Source organism: Phodopus roborovskii, unplaced genomic scaffold (assembly GCF_943737965.1).
Source record: "Phodopus roborovskii unplaced genomic scaffold, PHOROB, whole genome shotgun sequence".
NCBI lineage: Eukaryota > Metazoa > Chordata > Mammalia > Rodentia > Cricetidae > Phodopus > Phodopus roborovskii.
The window spans coordinates 20,020,468-20,039,571 of record NW_026126447.1 but is presented as its reverse complement, the minus strand read 5'-3'; the positions used below and the strand labels follow the sequence as shown (position 1 = coordinate 20,039,571).

General features: G+C 38.6%; 1 protein-coding gene across 1 annotated transcript in view; it reads right to left on the bottom strand.

Annotated features, from left to right (window-relative positions):
• Adamtsl1 (ADAMTS like 1) overlaps window positions 1-19,104 on the bottom strand; it is a 363,826-nt gene that overhangs the window by 190,187 nt on the left and 154,535 nt on the right. The window contains exons 6-7 of the mRNA XM_051188147.1: window positions 11,614-11,688; window positions 8,542-8,699 (exon numbers count right to left, since the gene is read on the bottom strand). Coding sequence (XP_051044104.1) covers window positions 8,542-8,699; window positions 11,614-11,688 — 233 coding nt within the window. The remainder of the gene's footprint in view (window positions 1-8,541; window positions 8,700-11,613; window positions 11,689-19,104) is intronic.

Below are 19,104 nucleotides of genomic sequence, written 5' to 3'. Positions count from 1 at the left end.
AGCAAGGGCACTTAGTTCTCTGAAAGCACTGTCCCCGAGGTGGTTGACACTGTGGGTACAGCTCAAAGATGCACAGTAATAACACTCTTTCATTCTTCTGCCCTTAGCAGAGCAGCAGTAAGTTGCAGCTGTGGCAGGCTAGTGGACCCAAGACATCCAGCACACTATCTACCACCTATTTTGTTAAGAGTCTTTTTAAGACTGCTAGCAATGGAGACTTGGGCACACAATGGTGAAATTATAACTAGTTACGATTAGAAAGAAGAGACCTTTACCCGGAATATCTATATGGTGTCCAGATGCCTTCAGATCTGTTCAAAAGGACAATAAAGACAGAGTCTTTTTATAGTCTCCCTGAAAGCTACTGATAAACCCCTCCATAGCCTGTGAGAAGGGAATGGCTGACAGGAAGCATTTTGGTGTTCTGAGGGAGGGAGGGGCAGCAGACTTCGTGGTGTAGGAAGAAGTGGTGGCTCCAGAAGAATGTTGTCCTGTGTGAGTTCCATGGAGAGGCTGAGGCTGAGAACTTTGAAGAGATCAAAAATGAAAAGGAACCTTCTCAAATGTATAAAAGGAATCATGAAAGTGAAGATCTCTTCTTCACATCCTGCTTGGTTTTGTCCATATGTGTTACATTTCTGCCTTTCCTTTCTCCATAGCCGTGTTTATTGTTGTTTTTTGTTTGTTTGTTTTTTTTGTTCAGTAATGACAGTGAAGATCAGCACTTACCATGTTCTTAACCATGGCTGATGTACATTTTATTTACATTAGATTTCATCTCAAGACTGTGCGATTTTTCTATATTTAAGTTACAAAGAAAAAAAATGAAGCTCAGAGAGTTTCAGTGATTTGTTCAAGGTTGCACAGCTAAGAAAGAGTAAAGTAAAATTTGGATTTGGGTCTATGCATCTCCAATCTCCTCAGTTGTACCATGATGAAATGGGCATTCACTGTGTTTCATACCCTCATTCCTATTACAATGTTTTTTTCAATTTTCATTTTAAAATGGAGACCCGTGCTTAAAATAAAGAGAAGGCTGACATGATGTGTATCTTTGGTGGTCTAACAGTTGCTCATGGAGTTGAGCCAGCCATGTTTTTTTTGTTCTGGTTTTCTTCATTTTGGATTGCTCAGCCCTTGTTATCATTAGCGCTACAATTTCACAAACTCAAAATCCTCAGACATCCCATGCTGGTCCTCAGGAGTATTTGCAAAGCTTCAGTTTGACACCTTAGAATGTTGGTGCAGGGAGCTGAACACATATGGCATGTGTAATTTTGACCTCTTTATGCTAATGAAAATAGAAAGTGTTCTGGACCAAGCTCTTCTTCCTCTAATTGTAACATTTCAGGGTTTCTTATTCAACTTAAGGACTTCTCACATTGAAAATGAATGGGAAGGATCAGAGTTGACAGCACCTTAATGACAGAGTTGTGGGGAGGCACAAGTGTATGTGGAGAAGGGGGCTGGTTGATGTCTGAATCTGTCTCCAGCTCAAGGAACAAATAAATAAGGAACCATAAACACATGAAGAAAAGTATCAGTTCCCAGAGGTCCCCAGGTGAATGACCCTGAAATTGCCTCTTCTTTCTCTGTTGAGTAAAGGATGACTTGTAAGCTTCCCTATGCTACCCAAATAAGTATCCCCCCTCACCCCACTGATGCCAGGAACTTCTGCTCCAGACAAGCAGGTGGCATCGCTGGCAGGCAGGGATTCCCTCATGCACCACACTGCAATGAACCCACCACTCTGGATGCACAAACGGGAGCCTTGGGTGAGCGGCCACCCACGGTGGTGTGAACTGGCTGGACTGCAGTGCTCTTGGGACAGTCTCTCTCCCTTGTGATGTGACTTGAGAAGGTTTAGAGATTGTGGGAATAAGTCGGCCTACTTCCTAGAACAAGGAGAAAATGGAATAAAACCCAGGCACCTGCTTCTTAAATGTCTTGGTCTATTGTATTCGATTAAGGGCTATTTTGGCAATTGGCAGAATACTACTTCCTCAAGTGCACGAGGAAAAAAGTTCTAAATGCGTTTGTTTGAGTTTTCAGTGACAGGCAATAGTAACCTAATCTTTACAGCACCAGGTGTCTGGGAATTTAATGCAGCATCATTGTCCCTTCATTGGCTCTCTCCATAGTCTGTCACCTCATCTCTCTTTCTCTGTCATCATTTGCAATGTTTGGCATATAGTAGGTTCCCAAACAGTTGCTAAATAAATAAATGTATCAGTGAACAAGTGACTTATATATGAATCATGGTTCTGTTGAGTTGTAGCACAAATAACACAGAGACAGCTATTGGGCTTAAATCTGAAGCTCAGAGAAGCAAAGTGGCCAGCCCCTAGAGAGTTCTCACCTCTACCAATGCCTAGGTCTAGAATAACCACTCAGATGCTTACATTGATTATACATATTTGGTTAATGGCTCAGGCTTTTACTAACTAGTAAAAATAAATGAACCCATTTTTAATCTTTTTAATTAATTAGTTTATATATTTTTTTTATCACTGTGTGAATTACCAGTAATGTTCTGGCATCGTGCTAGTCCTGTGGCTACATGGCATCTCCTTGACTCTGCCTTCTTTCTCTCTGTATCTCTGTTTGGATTTCCCACTTATCTATATTATACCTGGCTATTGGCAAAATCAGGTTCTTTATTAAGCAATGGTAATAAAACATATTCACAGCATACAGAGGGGTACCTCACATCATTGGAGAATGATTTTTGATCCCTAAGAACATGGGGTATCCAGTTCTGGAGCTATATTGCTAGAACCTGCTAGGTAGCAAGGGGTGATCTAGACTGAACACCACAGCTCAGCCTCCAAGGGAAAAAAGACTATTTCTAGTTTTTCCCAATATTCCCAATAAAATCCTTCTTAATCATGAGTCTATACTGAATATCATTAGCTTTTACTATCTATAGTTTTAACTTCACTTTTCAGTTATGTGTAACATTATTTTCATCTTTATTTCCTAAATATCATTATAAACTAGGTGAAGGCAGAAATGCATGCAGAGAGGCCACTTCCTCTTCCTTCTTTTCTTCCTTCCTTCCTTCCTTCCTTCCTTCCCTTCTTTCATTTTTGTAGTTATTTTGTTTGTTTTTGAGACAAGGTTTCTCTGTATAACCACTTTGGCTGTCCTGGAACTCGCTTTGTAGACCATGCTTGCTTCAACTCACAGATACCTTCCTGCCTTTGCCTCCTGAGTGCTTGGATTAAAAAGTGCCCACCAAGGCATGGCTTCACTTACACTTCTTTCCAAGCATTTTGTAAAAGAACACCGAGACCTGGGTGTTCCATAAAATTACTGGATAAGAGAACTCATGTTTTGCTCTTATTTATTTCTAGGCTTATCCTCAAAATACCTTACAGAAAGAATAAAAGCACCTTTGGGATACTTGATTATGTGCATAATTATGCTCATATTTTTCTTGGGGGACAATAGAAAGGCCATTGTGTTTGCCTAACATTAACTGATTCCAAGTGGGAATTACAAGCTTTGTATTATTTCATAGAGTGCTACAACTGGCCATTTTTTGTGATGTTGTCATGGCTATTATAGTTTGTTAATTAGTTAACATGCATCTAAATGTAACCATCCCCAAGGTACACACACTTCAAAACACTATTTACATGAAAAGGCATATAATTAATGTTTGTTAATTTTCTAAAATTCAACCAAATATCATATTGGCAACAATTAGGACAATGCTTGTCTTCTTACAGGGTTCCCTCCCTCCAAAAATCCACATTTTTGTGAACTGTCCTCCACAGGAAGTGGCTGCTCTCCACTGACCAGTGTGTGAACTCCGAGTCAGGCTTTCAGCTCTGCATATGCCTACTCCTTTCTCTCTGGCTGTGTGTTCCCTCTACATTCAGAGCTCAGTGTTCATCATGTTTCTTTTCATCTAAGCTGGATTCCTGTATAAAATATTCACATGGGAAAAACCCAGAACACATCCCAACATATGGTAAACACTTTCAAGAGTAGAGCAAGTCAGAGGTTCTGAGGAAGGGTGGAGTGGACTCTATCAGGGGAGTGGGGGTGATTACCATTTGCCAGATCTGCAGCTTCAGAACAGACACATATGGCAATGGCACAGGAGGAAGGGTTTACAACCCAGCTAGTCACCCCCAGTAATTCCCATATTGGCAGATGTCATGGAAGGTCCACTTTCACATAGATATATTTTATTGGCCATACCTGCCAAATGGTTGCTGGGACACCAGTGGTAAACTGATCAGGCTGTGACCATCTTCAGAGAAGAAACTTTCTGCTATTGTGTAGAGGGTGAACTGTGATTTGTTGACTGGCAGTTAAAGCATTTCAAAAAGTCAGGAAGGTAGTAATTTAATTCTATCCACTTTTATATACATTATCTCATTTAATACCCCATGGGGGCTCCACTGGGAGTGGTCCTATTCTATTAACCATTTTATGAAGTAGTAAATAGTCTCAAGCAGATAAAAAATTACACAAGAGGTCACACAACCAGTAAGCAGCGGGATATAGTAAATTCTAGAATTCTTACTCATCACAGCACACTAGCATTGCCAAATTTGCTTGTGTAATCAATGTTTGGAGTTAAAAGATTTTTTTGAAGAAGTGCTTCTATAAGGAGAAAGATGAATAAATGTAACTAAAGAAGTAAAAGGTCTATACCCTAAAATATGTGAAATATTTTGATAAGAAATTGAATTTCTTATCATAATAAGTGATATAGACATAAGTGAATAGAAAATATATCATGCTTATGCATTGGTGGAAAAATGTTAAAATGTCTACATGTCTACATCATCCAATATGACCTAAAAACTCAATGCTATCTTTATCAAAATTCCAGAGGTCTTTTTCATAGAAACATAGAAATTCATATAGAACAGAAAACTCTAGTAGACAAAACAATCTTGAGACCAAAACAACAAAGCTAGAGGCATCACACTACCTGATTTCAAAGTCTACTATAATAGTACAGTGATCAAAACAGCATGGCACCAGTATGAACACAGAAAACTATTGTGGGAATAGGGAGCCCACAAATTAACCCAAGCGTTTATGGTCAATTTAGTTTTGACCAAGTTGCCAAGGATACAGAATAAGGAAAAAATATTCTCTTTAATAAATGGAGTCTTGGAACCTGGATGTCTCAGGTCAAAGAATAAATTTCATTTTTATCCCTAATCACATACAGAAATCAGCTCACACTTTTTCATACACAAAAATTAATGTAGATTCTAAAAGTATAAACACAGTATAAGAAACACTGGGCAGAGCTTGATGACATTTGTTGGTCTTAACAATGATTTTGAGGGCTGCATAACTCAAAAGAAAAGGCAACAAAGCAAAAATAAAAACACGATATTATATTATATTAAACTAAAAGATACTGTACAGAGCAAAGGAAACAATCAACAGAATAAAGAGAATAGGAGAGAATATAAACTGTAAGTAGTTAATGTCCAAATCACATTAAAAGCATAACTGAATAGTAAAAAATATAAACGACTTGGTTAAAAAGGCCAAATGATCTGAAAGGTACTTCTTCAAATAGGACATGGGAAGGGCCAACAGGCTCCAAAGCAAACACCCAGAATCATTAATCATGTTGGAAATGCAATGAAACCCATGGTTGTCTGTCACTCCATACCCACCAGAATGGCTGTTTTAGAACCGAGGAAAGCCACAGTTGGCATGAATGCAGAGGAGAGGGAGGCTTTCTACTGAGTGTGGGAATGTGAATTTGTTCAGCCAATCTAAAAAGATTTCCTCAAAGAGTTGTAAAAATAGAAGTACCACCAAGTACCATATGATGCAACAATCCCCATCTGGGTATGGAATCAAAGGGCGTGAAGTGGAGATGCTGAAAAAGAGGCATCTACTCTCTCTTGTCTATCCCATCACTCACAGCAGCCAAATATGGAACTGACTGACCTGTGTAAGCTAAATCTGAAGAATTATAAAATGATAACCTTTACTTTTAGGTCCTTTCTTAAAGGAACACAGAAATTTATTTCATTATCAATCACCGGTAAAAGGGTGATTGTCTTTATTTTTTTCTGTATTTCTTAAATTATCTGGCACATGTTCAAACTTATATGAACACATTACAATTTTTACATAATCCAATTTAGAATAACTTTACATTCATTTAATTCCAGATGTTTTCCAATGAAAATTTAGGGGAAAAATATACTCATAGAAGGAATGCAGAAAATGGAAAAGAGTTTGGGACTGGAAGAAAAGAAAGGTGTTTTTTAGTTCAAGGTTTCCACAGGTCTGCCCTCTGGCAAGTCCTTCTTGAAGCTGTTATATGGTGGATGAAATGGGTATGGCACCACCTGCTAATGTTAAAACACTGCTGTATGAGAGGTGGACATTCTTTAGTCTCTGAGCATCTATCTATTCATGGTTCATGGTTTGCTCTTATGGAGAGATGAAGGCAGCTACTCCCTCTAGGAAGAATGAGTCAGGAGACTTAAATTCTGGATAAAGGAAGTAATGGCAAAGGACAAACAGGCACTTGTGAAGAATATGCCAGAGGAAAAGAGGAGCATCTCAGGTGGAGACCATGACATTTTTCCAAGACCATGAGTTCTGATTGTGTGGAGGACTTGCCAGTCTCTTAGCCTGAATAGAAGGGGCCAAGTTAAAGGTGAGGATGAAAAGACTCCAAGAATCCTGGTTGCCAAAATAATAGATGCTGTGCTATGTATGAATCCACATTTTAACCTCAAAGAGGAAGGACTATGAAGGATTCCGAAAAGGAGACAAATGATTCTAGAAGTCAGATTCTGCAGCCAAATAGATAATGGATCTGAGCTGGAAAAATTATGCACCCACAGTATTAGCTTAGTCAAGGGAATCCAAATATCTAAACAAAAACAAAGGCAGCCATGCTGGAGAAGGACCAGTTTTGAGAAACTGTGGAAACAAGACAGTTTACTGTGTAAAGAAACCAAGTGACTCAAAGGCTTCTGATTTGCTTGGATAGGCAATACAATGTCTATCTATGGAGGAAGCTTGAAAAAACCAAAATATACGTATATAGACTCTAGATTTAAACAGACACATATACATATAGTGACCCATGTATTATGTCATATAAGCACAAACAGGATGATTTGGGTGGAGGAAGTGTAGCAGGGATGTTGGGGAAGAATAGTGGTCAGCAAGTATGAGAAAGCCACAATGTCTCATGTATAAGTGAAACCGATTTTGAACGGTTACTAAACATAATTAGTAAAATCATGGAATACGATGGAGATTATTAACAAAAGACTATGACATTGTGGGTTTCTGAGCCTACTTAAATTTGATCTTGAATATACTGACCTCACTGTGCTTGTAGAGTATTCAAGGGGTGATGTACATACAGTAACTAATTGGATGAAAGTGTTAGGTGATGTCTCGAACTATCCAAAGATGCATAGTATTAATGGAACTTACATGCTTATTAACTGTTATAAGGCCATCAGGAAAATGACTTTTGTAAATAGCAGTAGTCTATGGGTTTCCAAAGAATTAGTATATAACTTAGTCTTTACTGGGTTAAACTACTATAGGTTATCTCTAATAGTTTGTAGCTTCTTGCTCATGTTCATGCGGCCAGCATCTGGCCTGGATTAAGAAGAGCTACCATACAGATGCAGATAGAGGACAGTGTTCTGGAACCTTGTTCCATACAACCTTACTGCCTATCACATTTTCCTCTATGCATTCTTACTTCCAGCTGCCATGGGGTCACCAAATCCTTGCTTAAATCAAATGTCCTCTGGCTTCAAGTCTCATGATGAAAAAATTTATGGAGTCTTGGACACATTACAAGTTTTACAGCTTTACAGCTGAAATCCTTCAGGTCCTCCTGACCTCCTTAAGAAAAAAAAAATGTTTTATTTTATTGTGATTCCCAAGTGTTCTCCCAGTGTGTGCATTTTTCCAATAGAATGTCCTATTGCTTCCAGCAATGTGTTTCATATTACCTCGAAGAGTAGGACAACTCTGATAGAAGGCAGCTAGTCAATCTTCTTGCCAGCATGAGAGAAAACAGAATTTGCCATTGGAAACATGAGTAGTTGGTTAGATCTACCAGTTATCAGTTTTCATTTCTCTCTTACTGGGGATACCTTATATTAGTTAACAAGTGTACCCTAGTCATTTAGAAATGATTTGCATTTTCCAGATAATGATAGATATATTGACTATGTATATGAGGCCATTTAATTAATAATATATTTAAAGATACTCTTTGAAGATATCTTATATTTTTATGAAGTCAAAGATGTAGCTAACAAAACTCTTGAATTAGACATTCCCTATTTAACAAGTGATTTTTATACACACATACATATATACATATGTACATACACACATATAATCACCTATTTCTATTTGTCTTTGTATTCATATATGTATATGTGTGTGTGTGTGTGTGTGTGTATGTATATATGGATGTATCCTCTATAATCTCTTTCAGAGATTATAAGTGCTATATGTTTGGGTGTGGCTTGTTATTAAAATACCGAACAGGTTTACCTTGATGATGAAATCTGCTGTCAGTGGCCCAGCCATCCTCAGTATCTCTTTGTCTGGAAGTTTCTGGAAGTCTACTGTAGAATTGTCCACAAGGAAAGTGCCAGTAGAGCTCAAACTATTTTCACCTTTAGTCCCCTGAAGTGTCTTGGTTTCCAGGTCTGTATAATCAAATGGGAGAAGAGGAGAGCCAGGTATGTCTGGGCCACCATAGAACACATACAAGCACATTTAATGGAATCAAAATGTATGCTACTTAAGCATTATTCTTTCAATGGCCAACAGTATTGAAATTGTAATATTAATACGATATATAAGCATAGCTATGTCATACAGAAGATTATGTTGCAAATGAAATTATTTTAAAACTCACTATCCAAGAATCCATGGCTCCCCGTCAAAATACCCTTTGACTTTCCAATACCTCATCTGACCATCCCACTTTACTGTAACCCAATTCCTTTGGCTAAGCCACGTCTCACACACATCTAACTGAGGTCTGTCCTGGTTGCCTCCAACTCAGCAATACCCTCCATGTTTCTTTTTGCTCATTGATGTAGGTTCAGGTTCATCCATGTTTTGCCTAGGCATCTGTGTGACTTCCTGCTCATGCACCAACCTATCCCTTTATACTTTCTGGTGCACATATGTTGTTGCTCAACTGAGCAAAACAATAGAGAACAATTGAGTTCCCCTCTCTTTTGATAATCACTTTTGACAATTAGTTTTATTTGCATATATGATATTTTATAAATGCTTAAGCAAAAAGAAGTGGGTCTTAGAACATTCAAATCTGAAATTGTTCAATGACACAGTCTATGAAGCATCTTTTGTTGTATGAAATTAGAACATGCTAAAGATGATTGCCATATATATGCAAATGAATTTATTGTGATATGTATTAACACATATATCACATTATATATTTGGATTATGTCATATAATAAGAAGTAGGTTGATTTGAGTGCAGGGAAGGAACTATCAAAAATGGGGCACATATGTGTGTGTGTGTCTGAGATCAGGAAGTTATTTAGACTAATTGTGGCCTATATGAAGAAAGACAGAGGAACTTAGGCAAATGATTTCCAGAAAATATTGCACAAGAACCATTTTTTTTGTTGTTGTTTTCTGTCGGCAGTTCTTCAGTAGAAAGGTATGTGAGGCTCTGTGCCTTTCACGTCAGCTTTACTCATTGTTCCCCTCTTGTATTTTATAGAGTGAAATTCTGAGCTAAAGCACACACATAATGCCTCTAGAGGTGCTAGAGCCTAGGGTGCAGCCTAGATCTGAGCACTCAGCTTTGCTGAGAGGACTTCTCAGCTGTCTCTCTCAAGATCCATCTGGTTAAAGATGGGCTGCTACGGAGCTGCTTTGGCCTGCAATAGTTAAGGCTAGTCCCATTGTGGGCTAGTGAAGGGGAAACAGTCACAGGAGAAATGGGGCATCATTTAGTTCCCATGCTCATTGCTTGTTTGTTTGTTTTGAAATAACTAAGAAATTAAAAAAAAAAGATTACAGACACACATTGCTTCCATATCTAGAATTTTACGTGGGTGTTGCGGATTTGAACTCAGATCCTCATGCTTGCACAGCAAGCACCTTACTGAGTCATCTTCCTAGACCCACAATTTTTCAGCTCCTTAGCCATCTAAGACTAGTAAGTACAGGAGACAAGAGTATGTATATGTATAAATATAATACTTTGTTTTAAACATTTCTTCGGCAATTATCAAGTCATTTTCCCATGTGGCAATGATCTCAGCCTGGCTGTTTTAGTTGAGTCTCCATCACTGCTCACGAGAATTTCATGTTGCTGTGGTTGTTGTACTAGCAGTTAGCCGTATCCTGTTTTCAAGGGGGTAAACAAATCATTTGGATGGTATAAAGTGCATACATATATTTTCTTTTGACATGTGAACACTGAACTGTATGGGGCTGTTCAGGGTTATAAAAGAACTCAGGCTATATAAGGATGACTTACCAGTGTTTTCTTGTTTTGCCTAAACTGTACCTCACTTATTTCTGACTTCACATGACCTTCAAACTTCACCTTTTTGATGAAATATGTTTGTTTTTTTAGGAAGACTTACTAGCATATATTAACTTTTACAGGCTTTGACTTTTCTTTCTCTTGTTATCTGATTATAATGATCTTTATAGTCTAATTGCCAGAGAAGAATTCTTGCTACTTAAACTGGGTTCGTGGGCATTGTGTATAAGAGGAGGGGGAAAGACAATAATTGACTGGGAATTTCAGAGGTGAGTAGAATGGAGGGGACCACAAGTGCTCAGGGGAACAACTGAAGGGAGTCTTTCAGTGAAAGTGATTTGAGAGGAAATGTTATTGAACATTTGTGTGTATTACAGACCATAATGTTCTCATTGTAGTTTACAGATCTCTATCTGAAAAGCACTAAAACTAAGGAATAAGATGTGGCTGTGTTTCACTCGCTGCCTTGGCATGACTGAAGTTAAGTTCTTATAGACAAACCCTATGTGGGCCAAGCTACCATTTTATCTCGAAGGCTTCATTACCTTATAATCCCAAATCCTACCATTTATCATCAGGATATGAGGGTTCTGAATTAATACAGATAATCAATTTTCTGCAATGGCTTGCTTTAAATGTCATAGTTCACTTGTTACTTCTATATATTTGTGGATTGATGATGCAAATATTTAAAATATGGAAGGAAAAGGAAAAGAATGGAGAAGAAATGAATTCTAGAAAGAGGAAAAGGACAAGAGGGGTGAGTAAGTGTGATTACAGAGAAAGAAGACAGAGATGTAAGAGTCACAAAGGTTTAATGACTCAGTCGTGTCTATAGCCCATGAACAACCCACTGGCACCATCTATTTTGTATTTTTCAGGAGGACTGTGCTTAGAGACAATGATTTCACAGCCTTCTTCCATCTCATCAGGCAGCCAATTAGAAACAGAAGTCATCCAAGCTGTCACACCACACTACAATGTAGAGGAGATTGGTTCTCTTATACTTCCATCCCTTCTGGGAACAAAAGCCAACAAAAAACTAAACTTTCCAGTCCCCCAAGGAAAATGGTGGCTCTACTTACACAAATGATCTGGCCCCTTTAAGACAAGGCGGATGTGTCTGCTTCCATAAGGAATGGCAACCACGGTGTCATCCACTAGAGAGAAACAGAGCGGAAACTTTAAAAGCACATATTCTGACACAAAACTCCTGACTGTCTCTTATACAAAGACAGAGACAACAGATTTAATTTTTTTTTCTTTTAGTGTTAGAAATGTGAAGTCAGTGTTTTAGAATCAATTTGTCTACTTTCTACAAACTAAAACATGCCAAAGAAGCTGTTTAGCCTGGGTGAAATTAGGCCTCTTAAAGTAAATATGAATTTCTTAAAAAGATTTGTTTTATTTTTAAGTGTGTGTGTGTGTGTGTGTGTGTGTGTGTGTGTGTGTGTGTATCTGTTTCTAGGTGGGATTATGTGCACATGTGAGTGAAGTTGTCATGGAGACTGGAAGAGGGTGGCAGATCCCCTAGAGCCATTGTGAGTCACTTGACTTTGCTACTGAAAACTGAACTTGAGTGTTCTGCAAAAGCTGTGTGCTCTTTGCAGTACTAAGTCACCTTTCCACCCCCACTCACTCAACGAATTTTGATTTAAAAATGTATTTGCAAGGAACTTATTATCAAATTTACTTTTAATTTTAAAATTAAAAATAAGTCCTACTGTTCAAATGATGTATTTTATCAGAATTTGCACCTTTTCCTGTTAGAGCATCTTGGCTAAGTGGGGCAGAACTGTAGGGGAAAATACATTTGTGTGTTCTAAACTCTCAAAACACTTTCTTCCCCTTCTTGACTATAAACTACCTTCATTTTTAATACAGTATTGTGAAAGCCTGGTAAATGATGATTTAATATATCTCCACACTTACCTGTTTTGAAAACCTTTAAAAATCTAGCTGATGTTGGGATTGCAAACTTGTACAGTTATTTTGAAAATTGATATGGCACTTTCTCAGAAAATTGGGAATCAATCTGCCTCAAGATCTAGCAATACCGCTCTTGGGCATATACTCAAAGGATGCACACTTATTCCACAAGAATTTTTGCTCAACTATGTTCATAGCAACAATATTTGTGGTAGCCAGAACCTGAAACAACCTAGATGCCCCTTAACCAAAGAATGTATAAAGAAAAGGTGGAACATTTACACAATGGAGTACTACTCAGCAACATCTTGAAATTTGCTAACAAATGGATGGTACTAGAAAAAACTATCCTAAGTGAGATAACCCAGACCCAGAAAGACAGACATAGTATGTACTCACTCATAAGTGGATATTAGACATAGAGCAAAGGATTACCAGACTACAGACCACAACCCTAGAGAAAATAGTAAGCAAGGAGGACCCTAAGAGAGACACACATGGATTCCCCTGGGAAGGGGAAAGGGACAAGATCTCCTGAGTAAATTCGGAGCATGGGGGGAGGGGAGAGGAGGGTAGTAAAGGAAGGGGAGGGTGGTGAGGGAGTAGGGAGGAGAACATGAGGGATCAGTAAGATCCAGTTGGGGAAGGATAGAGAGGGAGAGCAAGGAAAGAGATACATTGATAGAGGGAGCCATCAGGGAGTTATCCAGAAACCTGGCATTAGGGAAATACCCAGGAATCCACAAGGATGAATGCAGCTAACAATCTAAGCAAAAATGGAGAAGATGCCTTAACTTCCATTCTCCTGTAACCAGATGATGACTACCTTAATTGTCATCATAGAACCTTCATCCAGTAACTAATGGAAGTTCAGAGATTCATAGCCAAGCACTGGGCTGAACTCATGGAGCCCAGGTGTAGAGAGGGAGGAGCAAAGGGGTCAAGGCCATGATTGGGAAATCCACAGAAACAGTTGACCTGAGCAAGTGGGAGCTCATGGACCCTAGTCTGATAGCTGGGGAATATGTGTAAGTCCACAGTAGGCCCTCTGAATGTGGGTGACAGTTGGGTGGCTTAGGAAGTTTGTGGGGCCACTAGCAGGGGAACTGGTATTTATCCCTAGTGATTTTTGAGCCCATTCCTATGGAGAGATACCTTGCTCAGCCTAGACACAGAGGGGAGGGCCTTGGTCCTACTGAAAATGATGTTATAGCCTCAGCCTCTCCAAGGAGTAGATAGAGGGAGTAGATAGTAGAGATGGGGAATCGGGAGGATGGGAGGGAGAGGGAACTGGTATTGGTATGTAAAATAAGGCTATTTTAAAATTAAAAAATAGTAATTAAAAAATCTGGCTGAATCAAAGATTATTTTACCATGGATTACCCTACGTACAAACTGAGCATACCTTCACACTGAGACCCACACATTCAACAGATCAGAGAAGCTGTAGAGATAGCTCAGTGGTTTAAAGCTCTTTTTGCTCTTCCAAGGGATCTGAGTTCAATTTCGAGCACCCCCCCCAATCAGGTTGCTCACAGCCACCTGTGACTCCAGCTCCAGGTATTAGATACCTCTGGGCTCCTCAGGTACCTGCACTCATGTGCACATATGCCTACACATAATTCAAAATAAATCTAAATCCTAAAAAAGTACTTAGAGGTAGATTGCATCCACCCTGTTGACATCACAGACATTACCAATTGAAACTCCATCTCTGACAATGCCTTATAATTACATTTGCTGCTGTCTTACTTTTATTTAGAAGACTGTTTCACCCATGACTGGTGACATGAACAAAGGATTTTATGATGAGGAAAGAGAATCTCCAGAAGCATGGTGACTAAAGCAAGGCCAAGTGGGGAGAGATAAAGAGAGAGAGTCAGACAGAGACAGAGAGAGACAGAGAGAGAAAAGTAAGTACTTTAGAATGAACCATTATATCCAGAAATTATGTGTGAATTCCTACTTATGTTTCTAACATTAGATATCATCATAGTACTGGATAATCATGTTTAAATAAAAGATTTTCAGGGGAGGTTAGTTCAGATAGTGAGACACAGAAATTAACTAATGAGTCTCACTCAGTCCCTATGCTTCTAAAACAAGGCACCTTCCAATACTGTCTTACACAGACAGCTGTGAATAGCAGATACACATACAGACACGTTGCCTGGAACACAGTAGGTATTCAATATATTTATTTTCTTCCCTTTAGTCCAAGACTCCTTAAGAATTGGGACAGAAAGGCTGAGAGATGGCTCAGTGGTTAAGAGCAGTGGTTGCTCTTCCAGAAGCTCTGGATTCAATTCCCAGCACCCACATGGCAGCTCACAACTGTCTCTACCTTCAGTTTCAATACCTTCTTCTGCTCTGCACAGGTACCGGGCATGCATGTGGCTGAAAGATTTGTATTTTATGGACCATCAAACACTGCAGGTTCCCTAGGACATAACTTGCTGACTGAGGAGGTTGAATCATGAGTCTTCATTACTTCCCGGAAGAGGTTACACTTATGGAGGCTGTTGAATACTCTACTGACACTATAGATTTATTGCTGTTTCTAATGCCATGTGTTGTTGAATAAAGGGCTGTATTTCTGAGAGCAAGGAATTTGTGACACATAAAGCAAACTGAATAAGAGGAAAACAGAAGAGGAACACAGGGACTTTAAGGCTGAGCCCGCAGAATCTCAAGTTCCAGAAAGACATGCATTTTGAAGTTTGCAAAAGAAATTCAAAGAAGTTGAAACAATGGGATTTCTAGAATTAGCAAGTCTTTGTTTATCCATAGGTCAAATAAAGTCCAAATGAAAGGGAAGCTTTCTGCTTGGCACTGCTATGCTCAGCTGCAGTCTTCTGACCCCCACACAGCCCTTGGGCCCAGCTCCTCTTTGTTAGAAGAAATCCACATTCCACATGCTGAGGTTGCCTTTTGGCTGATGCACTAAAGTGTCCAAAGGGAAGAGTAGGGAGGAATCCAGAAGGCTGCATGCAGAGGGTGTGAGGCAGGATGAGGAAAGCCCACCAAACAAGAGGGAGGAAATATCTTTTGATACCCTTCCTCAAGTCAAAGAGGAAAATGGGTTAACACAGGTGCTAGAGGCAGAACACAACACAGAGGTTGGGGAAGCCATAGTGTGCTTTTGTGTTGTGAGAAGATGGCTTCAGCAGTCACCAGGAATCAGTCAATTCATTATTTTGTTCTACAAAGTTTATGAGTCTCTTATATGTCAAACTTTGTGTGTGTGAGAGAGTAAGGAATCAAATAAATGAGTGAACCATTAGTTCCAAAGACAGGTCCTGAAAAAATGGCTTCAGGAGAAAAACTAGGGGATCCTGTTGCCTATACCCTCCCTATTCAGGGAAATTCTCAAAGCCCTTTCATTAGTTTCTATTAGTTCCTTAGCAGCCCTGAATCAAAGAAACCATTTCATTCTATTTAACTCAGGGTATGTCCAACACATATCATAAGAGTTGTTAGCAGCACCTGATGTATGTCAGAACACAACTTAGGAAATAGGCTCCTAAATGGTCAGTCCTAAACACACACACACACACACACACACACACACACACACACACACACACACACGCAATCCTAATTGAACCCAGTAGGTTGTATACACAGTCTACGATGCCTCTATAATAATTATGGAAGAAGAGGTCATTGAATTTGAGCGGGGATAGTGGGAAGAACATGGGAAGAGTTGGGGGTGGGAAAGGGAGGGGTGAGATGATATGAACACAGTTTTACTCATGCATATAAATTATCAACTATTAAATACAAAAAGGAAAATATGAAAAAATATAATTTCTTCATGTTGATAGACAAAGCTGTTTGTTGAGCTAGAAAACATTGTTGCACTTAACAATACATTCTCATTGATTTTGGGTGGGTTGGAGGATTCGTCTAGTTCTTGTCAGTGTTATGCACAGAGGTGTTTAAGAAGTTCCAAGATATGGTGCATCGTGATGCCTGCTTCCTGAGGGACTAGTGGAATTGCTGTGGTCAGTGGAGAGGTGGCCACATCTTTCACCATGCCACACATTCCTCTGATTGGCCTCTCCTACAAAGGCACACTGCTTATTGATCCACTGCACCTGTCTTCATCTATTCTAGCTTTGTTAATAGAACCACGGTGCCAGTCTTCAGAACATATTTCTAAAGTACTAATCAACATTTTAAGAGAGATTAGATAACATATTTCTTTGGTCAATGGAAAAGCTCTTTATAGGAATAATTAATTCTGTCATTCACATCCCTGGGTGGCAACTGATAGTTTACAAGCCAAATTGCAACAAAAGAATGAATTTAAAAGATTTTTTTTGAAAATTTTATAGTGTGGCAGATGCTTTCTTCATTTATTTTTTTAATATACACAGAGCATTTTGAATGAAGTTTTGGATTCCATCTGTGTCCTGAACTGATGAATCAGGGAAAGCAAAAAACTAACACTTTGATATTATGGGCTTATTTTTATGACTGAGTTTATCTTAGTTTTAGATCTGCTGTTAAGTTCACATTTTACAGGAATCTTCCCTAGGGATAATACTTGATCTTATTTTTTAAAATAAAAGGATGATTGTTGTTAACACAAAAAGTCTGCCAATATTGAGGAGGTTTTGATGATGTGTTTTAAATCTTCATCCCAATTTCAGTGCTCTAAAAACATATCAAATGAAACAGAAGAGGCTTAACATTTAAGCCTTTCAACCTTCCATCCCACCCAAGTTTATCAGTAATTGCATAATGAAAGATATATGCCGGGAAAGCCAAACAATATTCTCTCCATTATCAACTGGAAAATTTTATCTTTTTAGGGGTCTAGGCCAAAAACTGTAGTGCTATCCAAAATTACTTTTAATCAGAATAAGCTCTATTGCTAAAATATTCTACTTCATTGATTCTAAGAGGGACATATGCTCATATTTTATATTAGAATAGATTGCACAAAAGTCTCAAGTTCTCTGTTATGAAGGCAGTAATCCTGTCTCATCTCTCTTGAGCTATATAGATGCTAACATCAAAACTGCATTGTATGACTGCATAAAATTCCAAAAACTTAAAAAATATCATTAAAAACCTAGCTGGCATACTTGTAAAATGGGTGTCAGAAGCGTGGAAGAAAATTCCACAACAATAGTAGAACACACTCCTTAAACCCTGGGAAATAACTGTAGAGTATGCTACATAATGAGAATTGAAGGACCACACAACATCCCCATAAAAGGAGTCAAATCTGTTTGGTTCTACATCACCTGTTCTCAATGTATGGTGTCACAACCCCTCTGGGGTCACATATCAGATCCCCTTTATAGCAGATATTTACATTGTGGTTCATAACAGTAGCAAAATTACAGTTTATGAAGAAGTAGACATGAAATAATTTTATGGCAGGGGTCACCAAAACATGAGGAACTGTGCTAAAGGATCATAGCATTAGGAAGGTTGGAAACCACTGTTCTACATAATTGCAAAATAGATGAAGTACTCAACCAAGAAGAAATGGACCGGTTTTAACATCATACCTAAAATAAATGAAAAGTCAGATAAAATTGTGTGAAACCATGCTGTTTAAGACACTGGATCTCAGGTAGAGAAGGGTAGCAATTCCCAAGAGTCACGAAGTACTATAGGTACAACAGATTAATACTTCATTGTCTTATTTCTTATTTCCTTGAATGGGTCTCCTGGCTGTGGCTTTGACAGTAGGGCCTCTGGAAGGAGCTGGTAGAGTTTCTGAGTTGAGAAGACAAAACTAAGAGTTCAAGCAATGGAAGCAGGAAGAATTTCTAAAAAATTGTACCAGAAAGGAGAGAGCTATTTAGACACACACACACACACACACACACACACACACACACACACACACACACACACAGAGAGAGAGAGAGAGAGAGAGAGAGAGAGAGAAAGAGAGAGAGAGACTTTGAAGACCTAAGGTGGTCCTGAAGCATATGCACCAATGTATTACCTTAGCTAGGGGTAGGGGGAGAACAACATACAAAATTGTGAATATACTTCAACCACACAGGACTGAGAAGAATGTCTTATCCCACTAGACAGACTTGAAGACATTATAATTCATAGAACATTGAGTATATAGAAGGGTCTTGCTGTGTAGAAGGGTACAATTAACTCTAGTCCAAGCATGGCTTTGCTCCCACCTACCAGATTGTCAGGCTCAAAAGGATCACATTGAGTTCAAGAAACTTAACTGCTCCCAGAACAAAGCTTAAGCATATTTATAGGGAATCAAAAATATCTCATACCCAACAAAGAAAAACTGCAATGACTGGCATCTAGTCAAAAATTACCAGACATGTAAAGAGCCCCAAAATATAGCCCAACTAAAGTGAAAAATCCATCAATCAAAACACAGAATGGACATTAAAATACTCACTATAACTGTATTCCATATGTTCAGAAAGTAAAGTCCTGAAAAAATCTTTAGCCCCATAGGACTTCACTGGCGAATGCTACCATGCATTTAAAGAAGAAATAATAAATATTAATAATAAATATCAATTCCATATATTTTTCCAGAAAATAACTTATAAGGGAACATTTCAAAACTTGTTATATGAGGCCAGCATTAGAAAGATATACAAACCAATCACAGACAGTACCCTATCCCCAGACTAGTG